At 32.4% G+C, this 18,162-nt stretch overlaps 1 protein-coding gene across 6 annotated transcripts in view; it reads left to right on the forward strand.

Moving 5' to 3' along the window:
- The window catches only part of LOC107852302 (cyclic nucleotide-gated ion channel 4), a 66,945-nt gene that overhangs the window by 40,318 nt on the left and 8,465 nt on the right, over window positions 1-18,162 (forward strand). For 4 of the 6 annotated variants that reach the window (XM_016697366.2, XM_016697365.2, XM_047397106.1 and 1 more), the window contains one exon: window positions 12,036-12,272. The exons of the other annotated variants lie outside the window; for them this stretch is intronic. In XM_016697366.2, the coding sequence (XP_016552852.2) occupies window positions 12,036-12,272 (237 nt within the window). The remainder of the gene's footprint in view (window positions 1-12,035; window positions 12,273-18,162) is intronic. 6 annotated transcript variants of the gene reach the window in all.

Here is an 18,162-nt window from a genome sequence, read left to right on the forward strand (position 1 = left end):
GTATTCTTAATAAGAAGTTTGTTTAAGACACCGGGGGTGCTTCGTGTTCCCTATGTGACTTCAGTGAGCTGAGCTTTCAATCTTGCAATCTCATAATCCCTTTTAACAACCACAGTTTTCAGCTCTTTTATCTATATATTATTCTGTGTCTGTGTAGCAATGAAATTTAAAAATGTAGAGAGAAGACCAACTCCTTTTTTTATTTTAACACACTCACACTCTTCAAGAGTAGTGAGTGTGAACTTTTGCCTCTTTACTCCAATAGTACAAGATTCAGGTCTTTGCCGTATCCCAAAATAATCAAAGGCTCATGTGAGAAGAAATCCATATGCCATACCATGATTGATTTCCTTTAACTTACAGAACTTAGTAATATGCTTGATCATGATTTTAAGTAGACTGAATGGAGTGCAAGAGTTAAGAGCTTCCATTAGATACAAATCTAGTATAGCTCCACCTGACCGTCCTTCAACTCTTAAAAGAAACACCTTATTAACCAAATCAAAAAGAAGTTGAAATTCAGGCTTCATTTCCTTTTTTGAGTAACTAAAAGTTGCCCAACATTCACTTTGTCTTAGAGATGTTATCCAAAAATGTCTCCAAAACATATTTGTCCTGTGTAAAGTCTAAATCCAAAAGTAGGCACGCCATGAATCTCTTCAAGCAGTGGGGTTGTCAAAGTAAACTTAATTATATTTCAGTGGCAATAAGTGACAACTCATTCTCTGTAAACACCAAATCAGCATAAAAATCTCTAACTTCAGTGACGTATACAATACCTGTGGCATTGAACAAGTGTAGCCAAGTATGTGCATCAATAATGATAATGAGAGAACTCATTCCAAACTTGGTTGTAATATTAGGGTCAAATACTCTTCCAAAAAACATTGTTTGACTGTGAATGTCTTGATTCCTCTCCTCAATCTCAGAATCTAACTGTGGAATAATTACACTTTTTCATTTTTATTTTGGTATAACCTCTTCTTGATTTAACTTAGAGATCTGAAACGACTTTCGTTTTACATCTTAATCACTTTTTCTTTGGGAACCCTTTCTGATCTTTCATTTTTAGTTAGAGAAACAACTCCTTCAATCATGCTAGCCTCGGATGTTGATCTAGTACCAAGTCTCTCTCTTAAGTTTATCAGAGCTTTATTTGAGGTGACATTCAGTTTTTGCTTAAAGACTCTTAATAAAATCTCCCTCGGTATCTGGATTTTATTCTCATTTAGTAAGAACTTGCTAAGAAGGGAGGGGCAAATCATAGATTTCATACCTTATGGAAAAACTCATATAAACTAATGAGACTGGGTTTTTGGAAATCTCTATATTAGGAGAGATATTTGGAATCAACTCATTTATTTTACCTGCGATAGCCTCAACAAATTCCGTAAGAAACAGTGTATCACTATCAGGGACCACATAATACTCGTGATGTGAGGACCTTTTCTTTACTTCATTGTCCCTTTTTGATGTACAAAGAGACCTGGTATCTCAACAAGTTCCACTAAGTGACCAAATTCAGAGCAGGCACCATTATCTTTACTATGTTTTATGGCGGTCTCAGAGATGTCCTTATTAACCAGACTCCTAGCAAAATCTGCTTGCCCTACTTTAGGGTGACATGACATTTTATTACCAGTTTCATCTTTAGTTATTTCAACACCATCCCTTGACAAGTCATGTTAGATTTTAGACATTCTTTGTTTCTCACGAGATTCTGGGACAAGAGGGGAGTTGGAGTCAGAAGCATCAGATAACAGGGAAGTGGGTTTTTTAGATTTGAAAAGGATTGGATGGTTTCAGACACGAAGGAACTAGTTTTAGTTAGAGGAATTTGGAGAGTTTCTATGAGACACTTTGGTAAGGAGAAAGGAATAGAGCCATTTTCCATGGTAAGAGGAGAAGATTTTGTTTGAGACATTTCTGGTTTGGGAAATAGAGACCTAAGAAAGAGGTATATTATATTAGGTCTTTTTTTAGAAGAGGTTCAGAGATAGATTGAGGAAGAATTATAGGAATGAAAAGTATATCAAGCATATAAACGATGGAGATTTATCTGTCGGAAAAGGTTTGTAACGTCTCCCCTTCTTTAGAGGCGGGATAAAAGTTTAAAAGAGAGGACCAATACGACAGGATCTTAGAAAAGTGGGAAAATTTTATTCTGGCACAAGTGCACAGTTAATAACCATTATGTAAGGATGGGCATACCAAGTTGTACAGGAGATGAGGTCTCTGCATTTAGTGATCAGAGAATTTCTTTAATTCTCAAAACATATTCTATCTTTATTTAAGTGGGACCTCACCACGAGCGCATACCTGTAAGGATATACAGATTGAGTGAAAATTCTCGTCATCTACCTCATGTATGGGTCCTTTTTTTAGCCATAAGAAGAAAGCTTCGACAAAGCAAACCATAATTAGAGTGACTTCTTCCAGAATGGCTTCTACCAAGAGCCCTCATGAGGTGTTGGCAACTTGAACCTTCTATTCAACAAAAGCTTAAGCATGTTCCCCGTATTTTCATAAACTGAATGCTTCAAAGTCTTCAAACAGGTGCATTATTCATACCAGTTGAGTCATAGCTCATGGCAATGAATTTATTCTCAATCTTAGCAGTTGATAGAGTAGCCAAGTTTTGCTTTTTGATTTCCTCTATAGAGTTAATGATGATCCCGCAATTCACTATAGTGAATCTTGATACATGCTCTTAGATTTAGTTTTGAACCATAATAAACCTTGTCTACCAAAACACATAGTCTGCATGCTCATAACTCGGAATGAGGAGACTATTAAATTAGGCTTCTTCCTTCAATTTTCAATTCAGAAGGGCATTCTTACATTCACTTGAAACAATTTTGGACTCCGTCTAGGAAACAACTGTCACGACTCAAATCACGAATTGTACGGGCACATATCTAACTTTACCTTATATAGATCCGTATTATCCAATCTTTAAGCATTGTAGAAAGAATCCTTACTACCCAATCTTTAATTATTACAGAAACAATATCAAACTTTAAGCATTAGTAAACGATGAAACCTTCTAATCAAAATAATATTTTATTACAAAAACAAATTGCAGAATTCTATAAAATAACTTCTCAAAACCTAATATAAATTGGTACAATAGCACTAAACAATGGAAGGATGACTCGAGACACAACATCCATGTATGTGTATGAAGACAGGAGCTGCTAAAGAATAATCACCGCTATACCTATAGAAACTTCAACTGACCTACAACATGGTTATATTCCCGAATAGAGATATAGTAAGTGTAGTATTAGTACAACCACACGTGCTGATAGGTATCATCAATCAATCAGGATTAGAATCATATAACAACATATAGCAAACAAGATGAAACCATGACAGGCATACAAACTTAATATCTGAACAAACTCAACTTACTTCAACTTTCAACCTTACCATCTTTCCTTTACTTAAGCAATATTAATTTATCTTCGGGGTGTGACTAACTAACTATATTCCATGAATTAATCTAACCCATAATTTTTACGGACTTACCTTATTACAACAACTGTATATATTTCTCTCATTAATCATATTTCATGACAATACTCGCACTAAATTAAACTATTATTAACTATTGGGATTGCAACAACCAAAACAATAAATAGCACCAACAATTTTGCAAGAAGGGATACTATAATATAAATCATGTATATAAGTATATACACAAGAATATAAGAAATACACTATCCAGAACATACCTTTTATTCACACTTTGTTGGAACACACAATCACAACCATAAACATAATCGGTCCACTTAAGAAACCATAATATCTCATCAAATTATCAGTCCACACATAGAACCAAATAAACTTAAGGAGATTCTTCAACACAATTCACCACGCATATATGCACACACACATACATACATGTAAATGCATATGATAATTATATGCATGTAAGATGTGCGTATCATGTCTTTCTCATCGTTAATAATTTCATCACGATCTCGATATCATCATCAATATTAGCAATTCATCTCTACACTATCACAATATTCATCATCAACATCAGTGTAAATGCAAATGCAGGATGTAGTCAATAATTACTAGTAATGTCTAAAAACGAATCATAAATACCCAATTCAAATCAGATACAAGTAACAACGATCCAAGCAAAAATTCTATTAATGACAACCAATTAAATGTAGTCAAAAGTTAATAAGTTCATCACTTCCAGTAAATAATGAATATCCACTAATACATAATATCACAAGTATGCCCGAAGACTAATTCACTAATTATTCAAATGAGCATTATCTACCCCAATCATCACACATACATGTCTGAAGACCATCAAGTATCTATTTTTGGAGTGCACATTCCACCATGATTGATATCTATACTCTAATTCATTATTCTATTTTTCTCACCAATTTAACTCTTTTTTCCTATTAAAATTGATAAATACGGTTACCAAATAGTAAATCTTACACTCAAGTCATCATTAAGTTCAAGACATATCCCTTTAAGTTGATCACATAACCATTTGGGTCTATTCAACTTGCAGTTCTAGCAAGAGTCATACATCGTCACACATCTTACTTCCTGGCACTTAGACAAACTTAACTTTAAGTTCTTAAGTTCTGACGTCACATCCTCTTATCTCAATAAATTCTTCTAAATATCTTCTAGCAAGAATATCTCATACTCCAAGCATACACAGTATCGGGTTCACCTTTTTAAATATATTAAAGACTAGTTCTATGGATTACAAGTTCACCTAATACTTACTCCCTCCGTTTAAAAAAGAGTGACCTACTTTCTTTTTTAATCCGTTTAAAAAAGAATGACCCCTTTCCTTTTTTGGCAATACTTTAGTTTCAACTTTCCACATGACATGTTTAGAACCACAAGATTAAAGGGCATTTTGGTATATTTGACATAACTTTAATTTAAGGCCACAAGATTCAAAAGTCTTCTTTATTTTCTTAAACTTTGTGCCAAGTCAAAGTAGGTCATTTTTTTTTAAACGGAGGGAGTATATTGTTACCTATATTCACATATTAAACTTTGAATGTCATCAAGTAATTCATACAAATACAAACACCCATCAAAGATTCATACAAAATCAACAAGACGCAATTATATTACTATTACGTTAATTTCATATTTTATCCATCCAAACTCCATGTTTGTAGGCCTAAATAAATCTCATGTCAAATATAGTTATTAAATGAAACTAATCCAGGTCTACTACATATTAAATCATAACCTACCTCAATCGAAGATCTTGAAACACTCAAGCCACACCAAGGTTACTCTTTTCATTCTTTCATGCCTCCATTAGCCCAATCCTCTAGAAATAAATAATTATGGGAGTAATTAAGCAATTGCTCTTCATATCACTGCTTTGGGAATTCAACCCACTAATTACATCATTATTCATGGTCACCAGAGGTCAATTAACCATTAACTATTTCTATCATATTGAATCCATCTCCGTTACTAAAGTTTCAAGGCTAAAGATACCATTTTTATAGATTTCTTGATCCCCAACCATCAATTCACGTTTTAGAATACTAATTCATCCTAGGAATTATTAATTAATAATATAGAAGTAATTCTAGGTGATATTAACCCAACCCATATGTTTTTCCCCAAATATCATAAACTTAGGATCCAATTCCCAAAAATTTCATTACTAAGGATTGTTCTAATGATTTGAAGGTGTTATTGGATTGAAAAATGAAGAAGATGAAGGAGGAACTTACCTCAACGAAGAATTTTTCACCCAAGGTCTTGAAAAATCACCCTTATGTCCTTGGGACAAATATTTTTAGTTAAAAACTCCAAAAACATCAAAAATAGGCTTTTGTAACTAGTTACTGTTGCAGAAGTTCAATTATTGTTGAATGTTACTATTGTGGGTGGTCAAATTTTTGCCCGAGTAGCATCATAGCCATAAGTTTTTACACCAAAAATGGATTAACAACAGTGGAATGCATTAGAAAGAAAACTCAGACATTTTTTATTTGGTTGATATTGGACTCTATTAACTCTTTATATTCTTGGAGATATGGCCATTTGAAGTTGACCCTAGTTTTCTCTTTTAGCTCAAAACTCAATCGGTAAGAAAACTTCCAACTTAACTTTGTGCTAGGGATATTGTATGACCTTTGTTCAGGTCTAATACATTATTATACTAAATAATTAATCCTATAACTTATAATAAATTAGGTTCTTATGCCTTCACCACAAATATTTTCAATAATAATGGAATGGGTCGTTACAGCAACAACAGTTAGAACTCAAAAAGCCTTTATTTAAGTAGCTGGAGAATGTTTCTTCGCAGTCCATCCATTCTTCTTGATTAATCCTTGGCACACCTATCTTGATTCATTTCAAGTATGTTACCAAAATAAACACCTTCATCTATAAATACCCTCCTGATCCCTATGACAGTAAGTACCAGGTCCCACATTTTATTTCTTTCAAAAATTTTATGGGTCAAGACTAGAGTGTCGAGAGGTAAAATATTTCTTGTTTAGATTGAACGTTCACTCCTGAGTTAATTCGAGAAGATAAGAGTTCTTGTGCTTTCAATATGACACTTGCAAATTTATTTGTAGCAGATTGGTACCTGGTTCTTCTAAGATATCCCTTTAAAGTTCTTGATCAATAAAAAAGTAGTTGTCATCAGTCGATGTGGATGCATATTCAGGTGTACCTTGATCCTGAGTAGGAGAGGAGGTTGATCCTGTCAGTTCATTCTTACCTTTTATAATGGTTTAGTTTTTCATTGGTAGATCCAGATCAATAAAATCTTAAGGACCTTCCTCCTCTCAGGCTCATTCATCTCATCAAAAGATCACATAAACACTTTCTTCAACATATTAAGTCCTTTTTTTCGAATACTCTGTTAGCTTTTCTTTAAAATAAATAACACAGATAAACTCCTTCATCACTTTTAGGATCAAATATTCCAAAGTTGTCTGTACCATTACTCAGGATAAAATAGTTGCACCCAGACACCTTAAAATAAGACGTCTTAGGTTTCCTTTCAAACATTAGTTCATGGGGAGTTTTGGATCAGCAATGACCTGGTTAAGCACCTGTTCATAACATAGAGATCAAGGATCCTTTCTTCTATCAAAATATCTTTGTACACACCACAAATAACTAGCTTTATTTTAGCAATATCTTCACTTCTAAAAAATATGGTCCATGTGAACCTTGAATAGTCATCAACATTCACAAACATATTCCTCTTTTTGCCACAACTTGTATTTCTCAAAATTCCACAAAATCCATATGAGTGGTATCAAGTACTTAGAGGTGTTGGATTCTTTCTTTGACATGAATGTGAGACGAAGTTGCTTTTCTTTTAACACAAGCATCAAATGCGTTAAAATCCACGAACTTTCTATTAGGTAGATCACACCCATTCCCTTGATATCGGCTTGTATATACAAATAGGGTCAACATGACTCAGCCTCCTATGCCATAGCACGTCATTATTTCTTACCACACTCAGACACTATAGATCTTCACCAAATATGGAATAAAGATTAGCAGAATACATCTTTTTGTCTTTGTGAGCCACTAGAATAATGTCTCCATTTTTAGTGTTTCTTTCGGTACATGAGGCTGAAGTGCACTGTTCTTTAATTCTTTGTTACAGATCTAAGACATACTTAGCAGTCTATTATTCAATCCATCAACATAATAAGCAATTTTAAAAACATATTTAGGAAATTTCCCAAATTAACTAACTACAATACCATAACCCTTCTACCCATTTTTAGAAAACACACTGCCTCCGTTGACAGTCTTGAGTGAGAAAATTTTCAATTCTACCAGTCATATGCTTAAAGTAACCATTGTCCATGTACTAGCTTTGTCCCATTTGTTTTTTTGCTCTCACTCCCTCCTTCAAGAATAGTCATTTGTTAGTTTTGAAAACCTAAATAATCTTGGGTCCCTTGACATGGGAAAATGGTGAATGATGTTTCTTCTAGTCTAGATGGTAAGATGAATTTCGTCATCAAGGGACCTAGTCCCTTAGAGTTTTAGATAGATCTGAATATTTCAGGTTTTTCTTTCTACCGTTGATAGAGGATTGACAATTTTGCTTGTAATGGCCATTTTGACCACAGTTAGTGCATAGCCAATTATTTAGGACAGATATTTGCTATTAGAGTTATAGAGAATCTTCTTCCTTTTACACCAAGAAATTCACTAGTGTTAGACCTCAGACTATTTATATCAGTAAGAATCTCTGAAGAAGTAGCCTATCGGAGATATTTCTTAAGCTCCTCTTTTCTTATAACCAATTGTTTTAAAGATTTTTATTACATTCAAGTTAGGCTACAAAAACTAAGTTGATCTTGCCAAGTTTAGTCTCACGATCAATCTAAATGTTGCTAGACTTCACTTTTCCTTTCAAGTAATTTTTAGAATGACTTGTCAACTTCGCATTTAATGCATTATTTTCATTTTTGACATTTCTTAAGACTTCTTCTAGATCATGAATCCTTGAGGACAAAGAGGTTCCTTGAATTTCATATTCATTTAAAGCATTGTGTAAGGAATCCTTTTCATTTACAAAACCATGATAAGTATTAATTAATGTATCGGTCAATGATCTCAAATCCTTATTGGAATAACTCTTTAAATTCAAAGTTGAACATCAAGAAAAGTCAACTCATCCTCTTTTTCTTCATTAGATTTGGCCATGGGAGCAAATAAGGAGTCAAACCTTGTGTGTGTTTTTTCAAGAGCCAGCATGGAAGTATTATGCTCATTATTCCCTAGTTCTAATTCACTTGAAGTATCTCCCCAGGCAGTCAGGGCTTGCTTAACTATGTTATCAACAACTTCTCTTTTTTTGAACTTGTCCGGGACCTGGTCCATCCTTCGAATTTTCTCTGGGTTACTTTTGGTGTACTCCTTATAGTCCTTTTTATAAAGAGGGCAATCCTTGATGAAGTGACCCAATTTTCCACATTTGTGACACCAGTTGTTCCCTTTGAATTTCCTGTTTAATTTTCTCTTGCTTCAAAATTTGTTGTTCCTTTTCAACATCTGTTGGAATCTATGAGTAATATATGCTAAATCATTGTAATCGTCACTAGTGGATTCACTCTTTGAAGCCATAAAAACCATATTATTTTCTTTTTTGGGATCTATTCTACCAAGATCTTATTGACGTTTGAGATTGTAGGTCTTCCGATTCCCAATAAGTGCATCCATAGTCATTTTATGCAGTTTTTTAGCTTAAAAACTTCTGAAATAGCATTTACCTCGTTTTCCCATGAGGAAGGAAAGATGCTCAAGACTTTTCTAACTAAACTTGTACATCTAAATGTTTCTCCCAAGCATTTGACTTCATTCACAGTGGATGTGAATCGAGTACGCATCTCTTGAATGGATTCTTCTTTACTTATTTCGAAAAGCTCGTACGGAGTGGTAAGCACGTCAATCTTTGATTGCTTAACTTGACTAGTTCCCATATGAGCATTCTACAGAGCCCCTGCATCTCCTTGGCATATTCATAAGTAGAGACCCAATTGTACTCATCAGGTCCTATTCCACAAACAATGAATTTTCTTGGCCTTGTAGTTTTTCTCAATCTTTTTTCAGTCAACTTCGTTGTAGTCTTTCCTTCTCTTAGGAACTGATTGAGAGATTTCTCAATCACCTCAATTGGCACGTAGGTCCCATCTCAGATAACGTCCCATAACTGACTATCTTCTATCGATAAAGTCATGCATTTTAGTCTTCCAACAGTTGTAATACTGGTCGTTAAAACTTAGTGGTCGAGTGGTTGATTGTCCTTCCTCGAGACTAGGTAGAGTTGCCATTGAAAATAGGATCATTCCTAGGTGTTAACCTTTTCAGGAAGTACTGCTGCTCTGATACCAATTGACGGTTTATACAAGTCCACCTTGATAATAACGACCTGATTCGGTACCTTTGTATGAGATAAATGGAGAACAACTAGAACACTAAATAAAATAACAACGAGATGTTTATGTGGAAACTTCCTTTCTCAAGGGAGTAAAACCACGACCTACTCCGATAGGATTTTGTCAACCACGTCATTAATCACTAAGTAACAGTTTCAGTTAAAACTTTATGCAATCTAGGAATTACACTCTTAATTCCTACTTATTAGCAATAACTCTATCACCACCCTTCTTTCGCAATAACTCTACTTGAAGATCCCATTAGCTAACTCTAGCTAAAGAACCACTTTGACATGAACTCAGTATAAACAAACTACTCACACACATCTCTCAATTGAGAAATGAGTTTACAAATAAATGATCGAAATAATGACTTGATTTTTTCACTGTGAGCAAAGAGTTTCTAAGTTAATTAATCCTTGAAAAGTCAGAACAAGAAGACATCTTTCTCTTGAGAAAATATCCTTTTTGAATATGGAAAAATTGAGCTTCTCTCCTCAAGATGGTAAATAGATATGAAGAACATTGGGAGAAATCCTTTCTTATAAGACTGATAAAGACCACTCAGAGCGTCCCACTATTATGATGCATTTGCCAGAAGGTACTAGACAGTTAGCATATAGGACGAAAGATAATTCTATAATATACTACAGAAATTAGGAACACCGATTTACATAGTTGATCCTTTAACTAGGTTTGTCGATCATCAAAACATGAGAAGGCAAGAGGGACTTAAACCCAACACAATCCTACAAGCACAGAACAATCCAATTACTTAGACTACGAAATTAATTTCTAAAACACTATCACAAATCATATAATATTCAAATTACAATTACGAGAATAATTTATGTAGAATCGGCACTCCTTCAGATTCTAAATTTGTAGTTATCACTTACAATCCAAGGAAAGTAATATTAAAATGTATAAAAGTCAGATAAAACTCTATCATATAAAATGAAAAGAGTAAGTGATTAGAAATTCTTTCAAATTTCATGTTACATCTTCTTAATTAACTTCCTTTATATATGCTTAATCTTCTTTTAAAATTAAATTCAGCTCAATAATCTATTCAAATAAGGGACAACTGTAGCATAACATATCGTGTTATAAACGCAATATTTAAATTCATATAGCTCCATCCAAAAATTCAAAAGTAGATGAGATTTTCAAGTACCCGAAACACAACATAAGTAAAATTACATTCTTTTGAATTAAGAAAATTAGGCAATATATGGGTCATCAAACATCAAAATATTTCATCCAAAAATAATTCTCACCTTAAATCACCAAGTTAGGATGAAATTTTCAGTAGCAGTGCAAATATAATTATGCCAAAGAAATCACATAATTTGCTACCTATATGTGACGCAGAGAAGAGGTGCAAAAGAGAAAAAAACACGTTTATAGTAGTAATATAAAAAAAGCAAGGATTTTGAATTTGACTCACGATCTCTTTAGATTGGATGTCATAGTACGAATCTCATTTGTTTATATAACAATTTTGACAAACTGACAGAATATAGATAATTATAAAATATATCATGAAATATTTGTGAACTCGCGCAACCAAATAAATAAATAGATAGAGTGTGTGTGTTTGGTATATAGGAAAATAGATTGAGGGTGTGTTTGGTATAAGCAAAACCATTGTTCTAACGATATTTGTACATAATTTAAACAAACATCATAAGAATATGGATGGGAGAGATGAGGGTGTGAGGGAGGGGGTGTGATGAGCCATGAGGCGTCATGGGAGATAGGAAAGTGAAATTTCACCTGTGGATCTTAATTGTTTCTCCTATTTTCACTAGAAGAATTATTTTTTAAAAATATTGTAAAAAAATTTTGATCAATCAAATATGTGAAAGTTTTGCAATATACAAGATCAAAATTATTTTGTAAATATAGAGAAAAATATGTTGAATTCCCAAAACATCTTCATATATTTATATTTTTATAATTTGAATTCTCTAGTTAAAATTGTCTCTGCCACTTTCATTAGAAATAGATAGAAAAGAAGAAACTACTAGATAGGTCTTGGAGTATATGATGGTGTATAATGGACATAACATAATATTGGTGCAGGTATTCTTGCATGCAACAACATCAAAGAAACAGGCAATGCAACTAAAAATGAGAAATGTAGAATGGTGGATGAGGAGAAGAAGATTGCCTCAAGTATTTAAGCAAAGGGTCAGAAATTATGAACGGCAAAGATTTGCAGCAACACGTGGAGTTGATGAATGCGAGATGATAAGCAACCTCCCCGAGGGTCTTAGAAGAGACATCAAATATCATCTTTGTTTGGACTTGGTTAGACAGGTAAACTTTTACTATTCCCTCCATTACAATTTAAGCCTCTTAGTTTGACTAGTCATAAAGTTTAAAATATAAAGAAAAATTTTTGAATCTTGTGATCTTAAATTAAAGATATTTGTGATTGAAAATTTTACTAAATATAAAAGAAATAAAAAAAGACGCTCTTTTAATTGCAGACCAAAAATATACGAAAAAAGAAAATAAACAAACATGAAAAAAGAAAATAAATATACACCTTAACTTACTTTATTTACACAAATCTCCACCCTTACAAAATAATTACAAAAATCTCAACTAATTATGTATCTTTGTTGGATGCATCAGAAGCTAATTATGTATCTTGACAGACCTAAAATCGAAAAAAAATGTATTGAGAGCTAATTATGTATTTTTACAAAGGAAAAGATGTTTCTTCATTGAATGTATTATATATCTCTGGACCTGAAATCAAAAAAAATATATTGGGGGCTAACTATGTATCTTTACAAAGAAAAAAATATAGCTTTGTTGGATGTATCGGGTGCAAATTTTTTATTTCGACAGACCCCAAATCGATATTTTCAATAATTATGTAAAATATCACAATTCTATAGTTAAACTCCATACTATTGAAATTTATGCTGTTGACTAGGCCCCGTTTGACCATGAAAATCATAATTCTTGGAGTTGGAGTTGGAGTTGAAGCTGGAGTTGGAGTTGGAGTTGTGTTTGACCACGAATATAAACTAAAGTTGTTTTTGAAATTTTGTGAGGGAAGTAGGAGTGGAAAAAAGTGAAAACAAGTAAAACTTGTTTTTACTTTTCCAAATACAATTTCGGAATTATACTTAAAATTTTCATGGCCAAACGTATCTTATTTTCACTTTTTTTTCACTAAAGTGAAATAATTTTTCGAAAAAAAGAAAATAATTTTCATGGCCATTTCTGGAATTTGATTGATAAGTGTAATGGTAGTTAATAAGGAATATTTGAATAACACAAATGGGCCTAATGTGGGGTTTGATGGTTATTCAGTTTTGATTTTATTTGGGATAATACTCACAAAAATATCTGAATTTTGACCGAATTTGCAGTTGAGCATACTGAACTTTGCGGGGGTCCTATTACCCCCCTAGATTTTTTTATTTTTTTTTTGTGTTTTAATGGCATATATTTGCCCTTTTGGACACGTGTAAATATGATGTTGGCGCGTGTAAATACACGTGTAAAAAGGAGATTGTTGCGTGTATTACACTGCCAGCAGCCGAAATTGGGTATAGAGTTTCGAGGGGGAATTAAATCCATTTTAAAAAGTCTAAGGGGTAATAGGACCCCCGCAAAGTTCAGATGTTCAACTGTAAATCCGATCAAAGTTCAGGTATTTTTGTGAGTATTGTCCCATTTTATTTCAAGTGAAGTTATCAAATTATCTTTTGTAACATAAAAAATCTGACTTTATTAAAGTATTACCGAAGTTATTAAAATACTTTTTAAAGTGAAAAGTCATACAATTTTCCTTTAGCGTCACACCTAAGTTGTGAAACTATATTAAATATGTTATTGTTGTTGAATTGTTATGATTCTCGGCCGAAGTTAGAATAATTCTAATAATACAAAACGTGGTATAGTATCTGTCACACTTCTTTTTTGCCCGTGGTTGAAGTCGAAGGATTTTTCCAATTAAAGTGACAATAAGGATTATTTTAACTACAGAGTCGCCACTTGGAATTGAGATATGGTGTTCGAAGTCATGGCTCTTTATTAGTCTGCGAAAACAGAAGAACGGGTAAGGAATTCTATTGACTGAGGAGAGGGTATGAGACACCCTTCGAGTCCCGTGGTTCTACCACGGTCGCTTTTATCAACTTATACTTAACTTAAACTATTTTGATAGATTATGTTTTAAGACCTTGATTCACTCATTTTTAATATGCTAAAACTTGTCTATTATTCTTAGATTAAGCCGATATAAGTTAGTTTATATCAATCTTTGTCGAAGTGCAATACTGCATCTTCTAATTATTTAAAACATCTCATAAAGATGCGTACACCGCATTCTTAAATGAGACAAATATTTTAAAACGTGCCTAAAGCTCATCTAACGTCAAAGACATTTGTTTTGTCTCTTATAAATTTGAAACAATTTTATCTTATTAATTTTTTCACTCTTTTCTTCTTTATTGTGACAGGTTTTGAATAAATTCTCGTAACCAATCTTATTTTATGTCATATTAATTAATGAGCCTCTCGTTATAAATATTTTCTAGGCCTGAACATCTATTATGGGCATATCACTAAGAAATTAAACCAAATCAATAAGTTAGCGCAACTTAGTATTCTTAACACATTAATAAGCCTACAAAATACTCCAAATTAACTTAAATAAGATTCGAAACAAATTGTAATAAAGTATTTCACGAAAACATGTCCACTAAGATTAATATGATAAACCAATATTTTTAAAAAAAATATGTACAATTAAATAACCATATTATATGAATAAAATCTTATCTATTTTAAAAAAATTATTTTAGATCTATTACAAAGTTTAACTTGAATTAAAAAAAATAAAAATAAAAAAATTAAGTTTAAATGTAAAGACTGACTAATCTTAACAAATCCTCGTCTAATTTTTGTGTTTAAAAGGAAACATATTCTTAGGATTTTAAACTGCTAACTAATCTAATCAATGATAATAACTATACTTGCGAATATTCTTTCAAGAAAAATTTGATCTTTTCTTAATATAAAATTCAAAGCACATCATAGTTCTTCAGAATTCCAACCAACAAAAAGAGTCAACTTTCGATAATCAATGATTTAAACCCAATCATCATTCAAGTACCATTATCAATAAACAAGCTTATAATAACAGAAACAATATATAAAATCAATAGCTTACAAAATCACTAAGCAAAGATTAACATGGTGTCAAATTTAAACATGAACGAATCTTTATATTTTAGATAGTAATAAATAATCAGACCAGCCACTTATAGATATAGTAAAATATATATATTGGATGTAACGATATCATAGTCTTTAAATTCCACCAAAACTAAATTAAGAACTATTCTATAATTATGTTATGGAGTCTGTGTCAAACATATAAGAGTAAGGAATAGAACTGAACATGAACTTGTTGATAATTAAAGCAGGAACTCGAATGTCGTCACCGAAAACTTCAAACAGAATTCTGAAACTCGAATCCTGACTCATTCTATTCTTTATTTTCTTTGTTTTTTCCTTCTCCCTTTCTTTTTTTACTCTATTTTTCTCTCACTCTATGTTTTCTTCTCTGTTTTTTTTCTCTCTTTCTATTCTCTCTCAGTGTCTGGTAATGTCCTTATCTGTGTTGCTCTGTCAAATGTACGTCTCATTTTTTTTCTGAGGATGAGGGAATTCCCTTAAATAAAGGAATTTTTGGGGGAATAGGTAAGGGGGAGTCAGATAAAAGGGAGAGAGGTTGGGTAGTTTTAGGATTTGAATTTTGATTTTTTTTTAATTTTTTTAATTACTATTAATTGTAATAATAATATTTATCAAATTAAAATATATAAAATAAATAATAATAATATAAATAAAAAATATTAATTAATTAATTTTTATTTTTAAGAAAATATAATAAAAGTTTATAAATAGTCTAATATAAATACAATTAAAAGAATAATAAAACTGCTAGCCTATTTATTAAAATTAAAAGGAAAATATATATTTTTTTTGAATTTTTGTATTATTTTAAAAATAAAAATAAATAAAAAAAATAAAAAATAAAATTAAAAATATATAAAAATGTAACTTTATTTATTTTAAACAAAAACTTATTAAAATTAAAATAAAAGATAAGATAAATATTGGACAAAAATAAAAATATTTAATGTCGAAAAATATATTAAACTCGGGGAGGGTCAAAAATCACGTGTCTACATTTTGCTCCTCTTTGTGTGAAATCTCGAAGAGTTTTCATATAAAGAAGTAGACAGAGATGTTTTTTGATCCTCCGATTATTCAAAAAATGAGGATAAAGATAAAATAAAAAAAAGATGTGACTGAGTCCTGATTTTGGACCGCCTATATATCCCAGGTTATAAGGGAATCAGGTCATGTGTAGGTCAAAGGTAAAATGGTGAGTGAACGAATTAGAAGTCGAGTGAGGTTTCGTCGAGTTTTCGGTTCATGACATTCTGCTTTTACATTGAAATGAATAACAAAAATAAAATAAAGATACAAGTGAAAGATCCTATCTATGCTGCTTTTCTGAAGTGTTAACTTGACTCTTCATGACTTTTTAAATGGTGAGATAGTCGTTATTCTGAGTTGCATTTGAAACACAAAAAATTCCTTCTCGTTGACTTTTGACATTAGAGAAGAACTTAATAATTGATTTATTCTTTAGATTTTTCTCTAATTTGAACTTGACAATCTCCACCCTATTCTTCAGGCAGGCTCCTGAACTTGCAATTGATAATGTTTACCCTATTCTTCAGGCGGGTTCCTAATTTGCTATTTCTTCACCCTGTTCTTTAGGCGGGCTCCTGACTTGTTATTTCTTCACCATATTCTTTAGGCGGGCTGTGAAACAGAAAAATAACATCCCATTTTTCAAGAGGTCCTGACATAAAATAAATTTTCATTCTTAAAGAGGATCTTATCCCATTCTTCCGGAGGGTCCTGTCCCATTCTTCATGAGGGTCCTAAGCAAAAAATAAATTTTCATTCTTCAGGAGGGTCCTGAGCTTAAAAATAAATTCTCATTCTTCAGGAGGGTCCTGAGCATAAAAATAAATTTTCATTTTTTAGGAGGGTTTTGTCTCATTCTTCAGGAGGGTCCTGAGCAAAAAATAAATTCCCATTCTTCAGGAGAGTCCTGTCCCATTCTTCAGGAGGGTCCTGAGCATAAAAATAAATTCTCATTCTTCAGGAGGGTCCTGTCCTATTCTTTAGGAGGATCCTGAGTAAAAAATAAATTCTTATTCTTCAGGAGGGTCCTAAGCATAAAAATAAATTTTCATTCTTCAGGAGGGTTTTGTCCCATACACATGAATAAAATTTTTTCCCCAGTTTGCACTAGAAACTTTTGTGAGTATCATCAGATCACAACTTTTAAAAAGTTTAGTAAAGAGGGTGAATCAAGGCCCTGCTAAAGAAATGTGTTTCTTCAGAGTAAAATTGATGACCAAAATTAGAAAATGCGTCTCCTAACACATGAAACTTAAATTATCCAGACAAGAAAATGCGTCTTCTAAGGGTTAAATGAAATTACTCAACTAGAAAGTATGTCTTCTAGGAGTGAAAGTTCAAGTTAGGAAGTGTGTCACTTAACAAATGAAAACTGAATTAATCAGATCAGGAAATGCATCTCCTAATGGTTAAATGAAATGACTCAACTAGAAAGTGCGTCTTCTAGGAGTGAAGGTTCAAGTTAGCAAATGTGTTACCTAACACATGAAAACTTACATACCTTGACTAGGAAGTACGTCTCCTAGGGGTTAAATGAAATGACTCGATTAGAAAGTGCATCTTCTAGGAGTGAATGTTCAAGTTATGAAGTGCGTTACCAAACAAATGAATCTTGAATTATCCAGACTAGGAAGTGCATCTTCTAGGGGTTAAATGACTCAACTAGAAAGTGCATTTTCTAGGAGTAATGGATGACGAGTTTTAACCATAATTGTGATTACTAAACATGTGTAGCAATATTGCCTCTTGCATTTTCAAAAGTGAGGAATTGCATCTTTTGATATTTAGGCTTTGAAGCCCTTGATTTGAAGGTAACATGTGTTTTTGTTTCATACAAAAAGAAATTTTAAATTTTAAAAAAATGCGGTGGTTGATTTGCGGCATTTGGCTATTGAGGCGATCGATTGTGCACTTGCGATGCTCAGCTCCATTGAAAATCATTGATAGGTATTGT

The sequence above is a fragment of the Capsicum annuum genome, chromosome 9 (assembly GCF_002878395.1).
Source record: "Capsicum annuum cultivar UCD-10X-F1 chromosome 9, UCD10Xv1.1, whole genome shotgun sequence".
In the NCBI taxonomy this organism is placed as follows: Eukaryota; Viridiplantae; Streptophyta; class Magnoliopsida; order Solanales; family Solanaceae; genus Capsicum; species Capsicum annuum.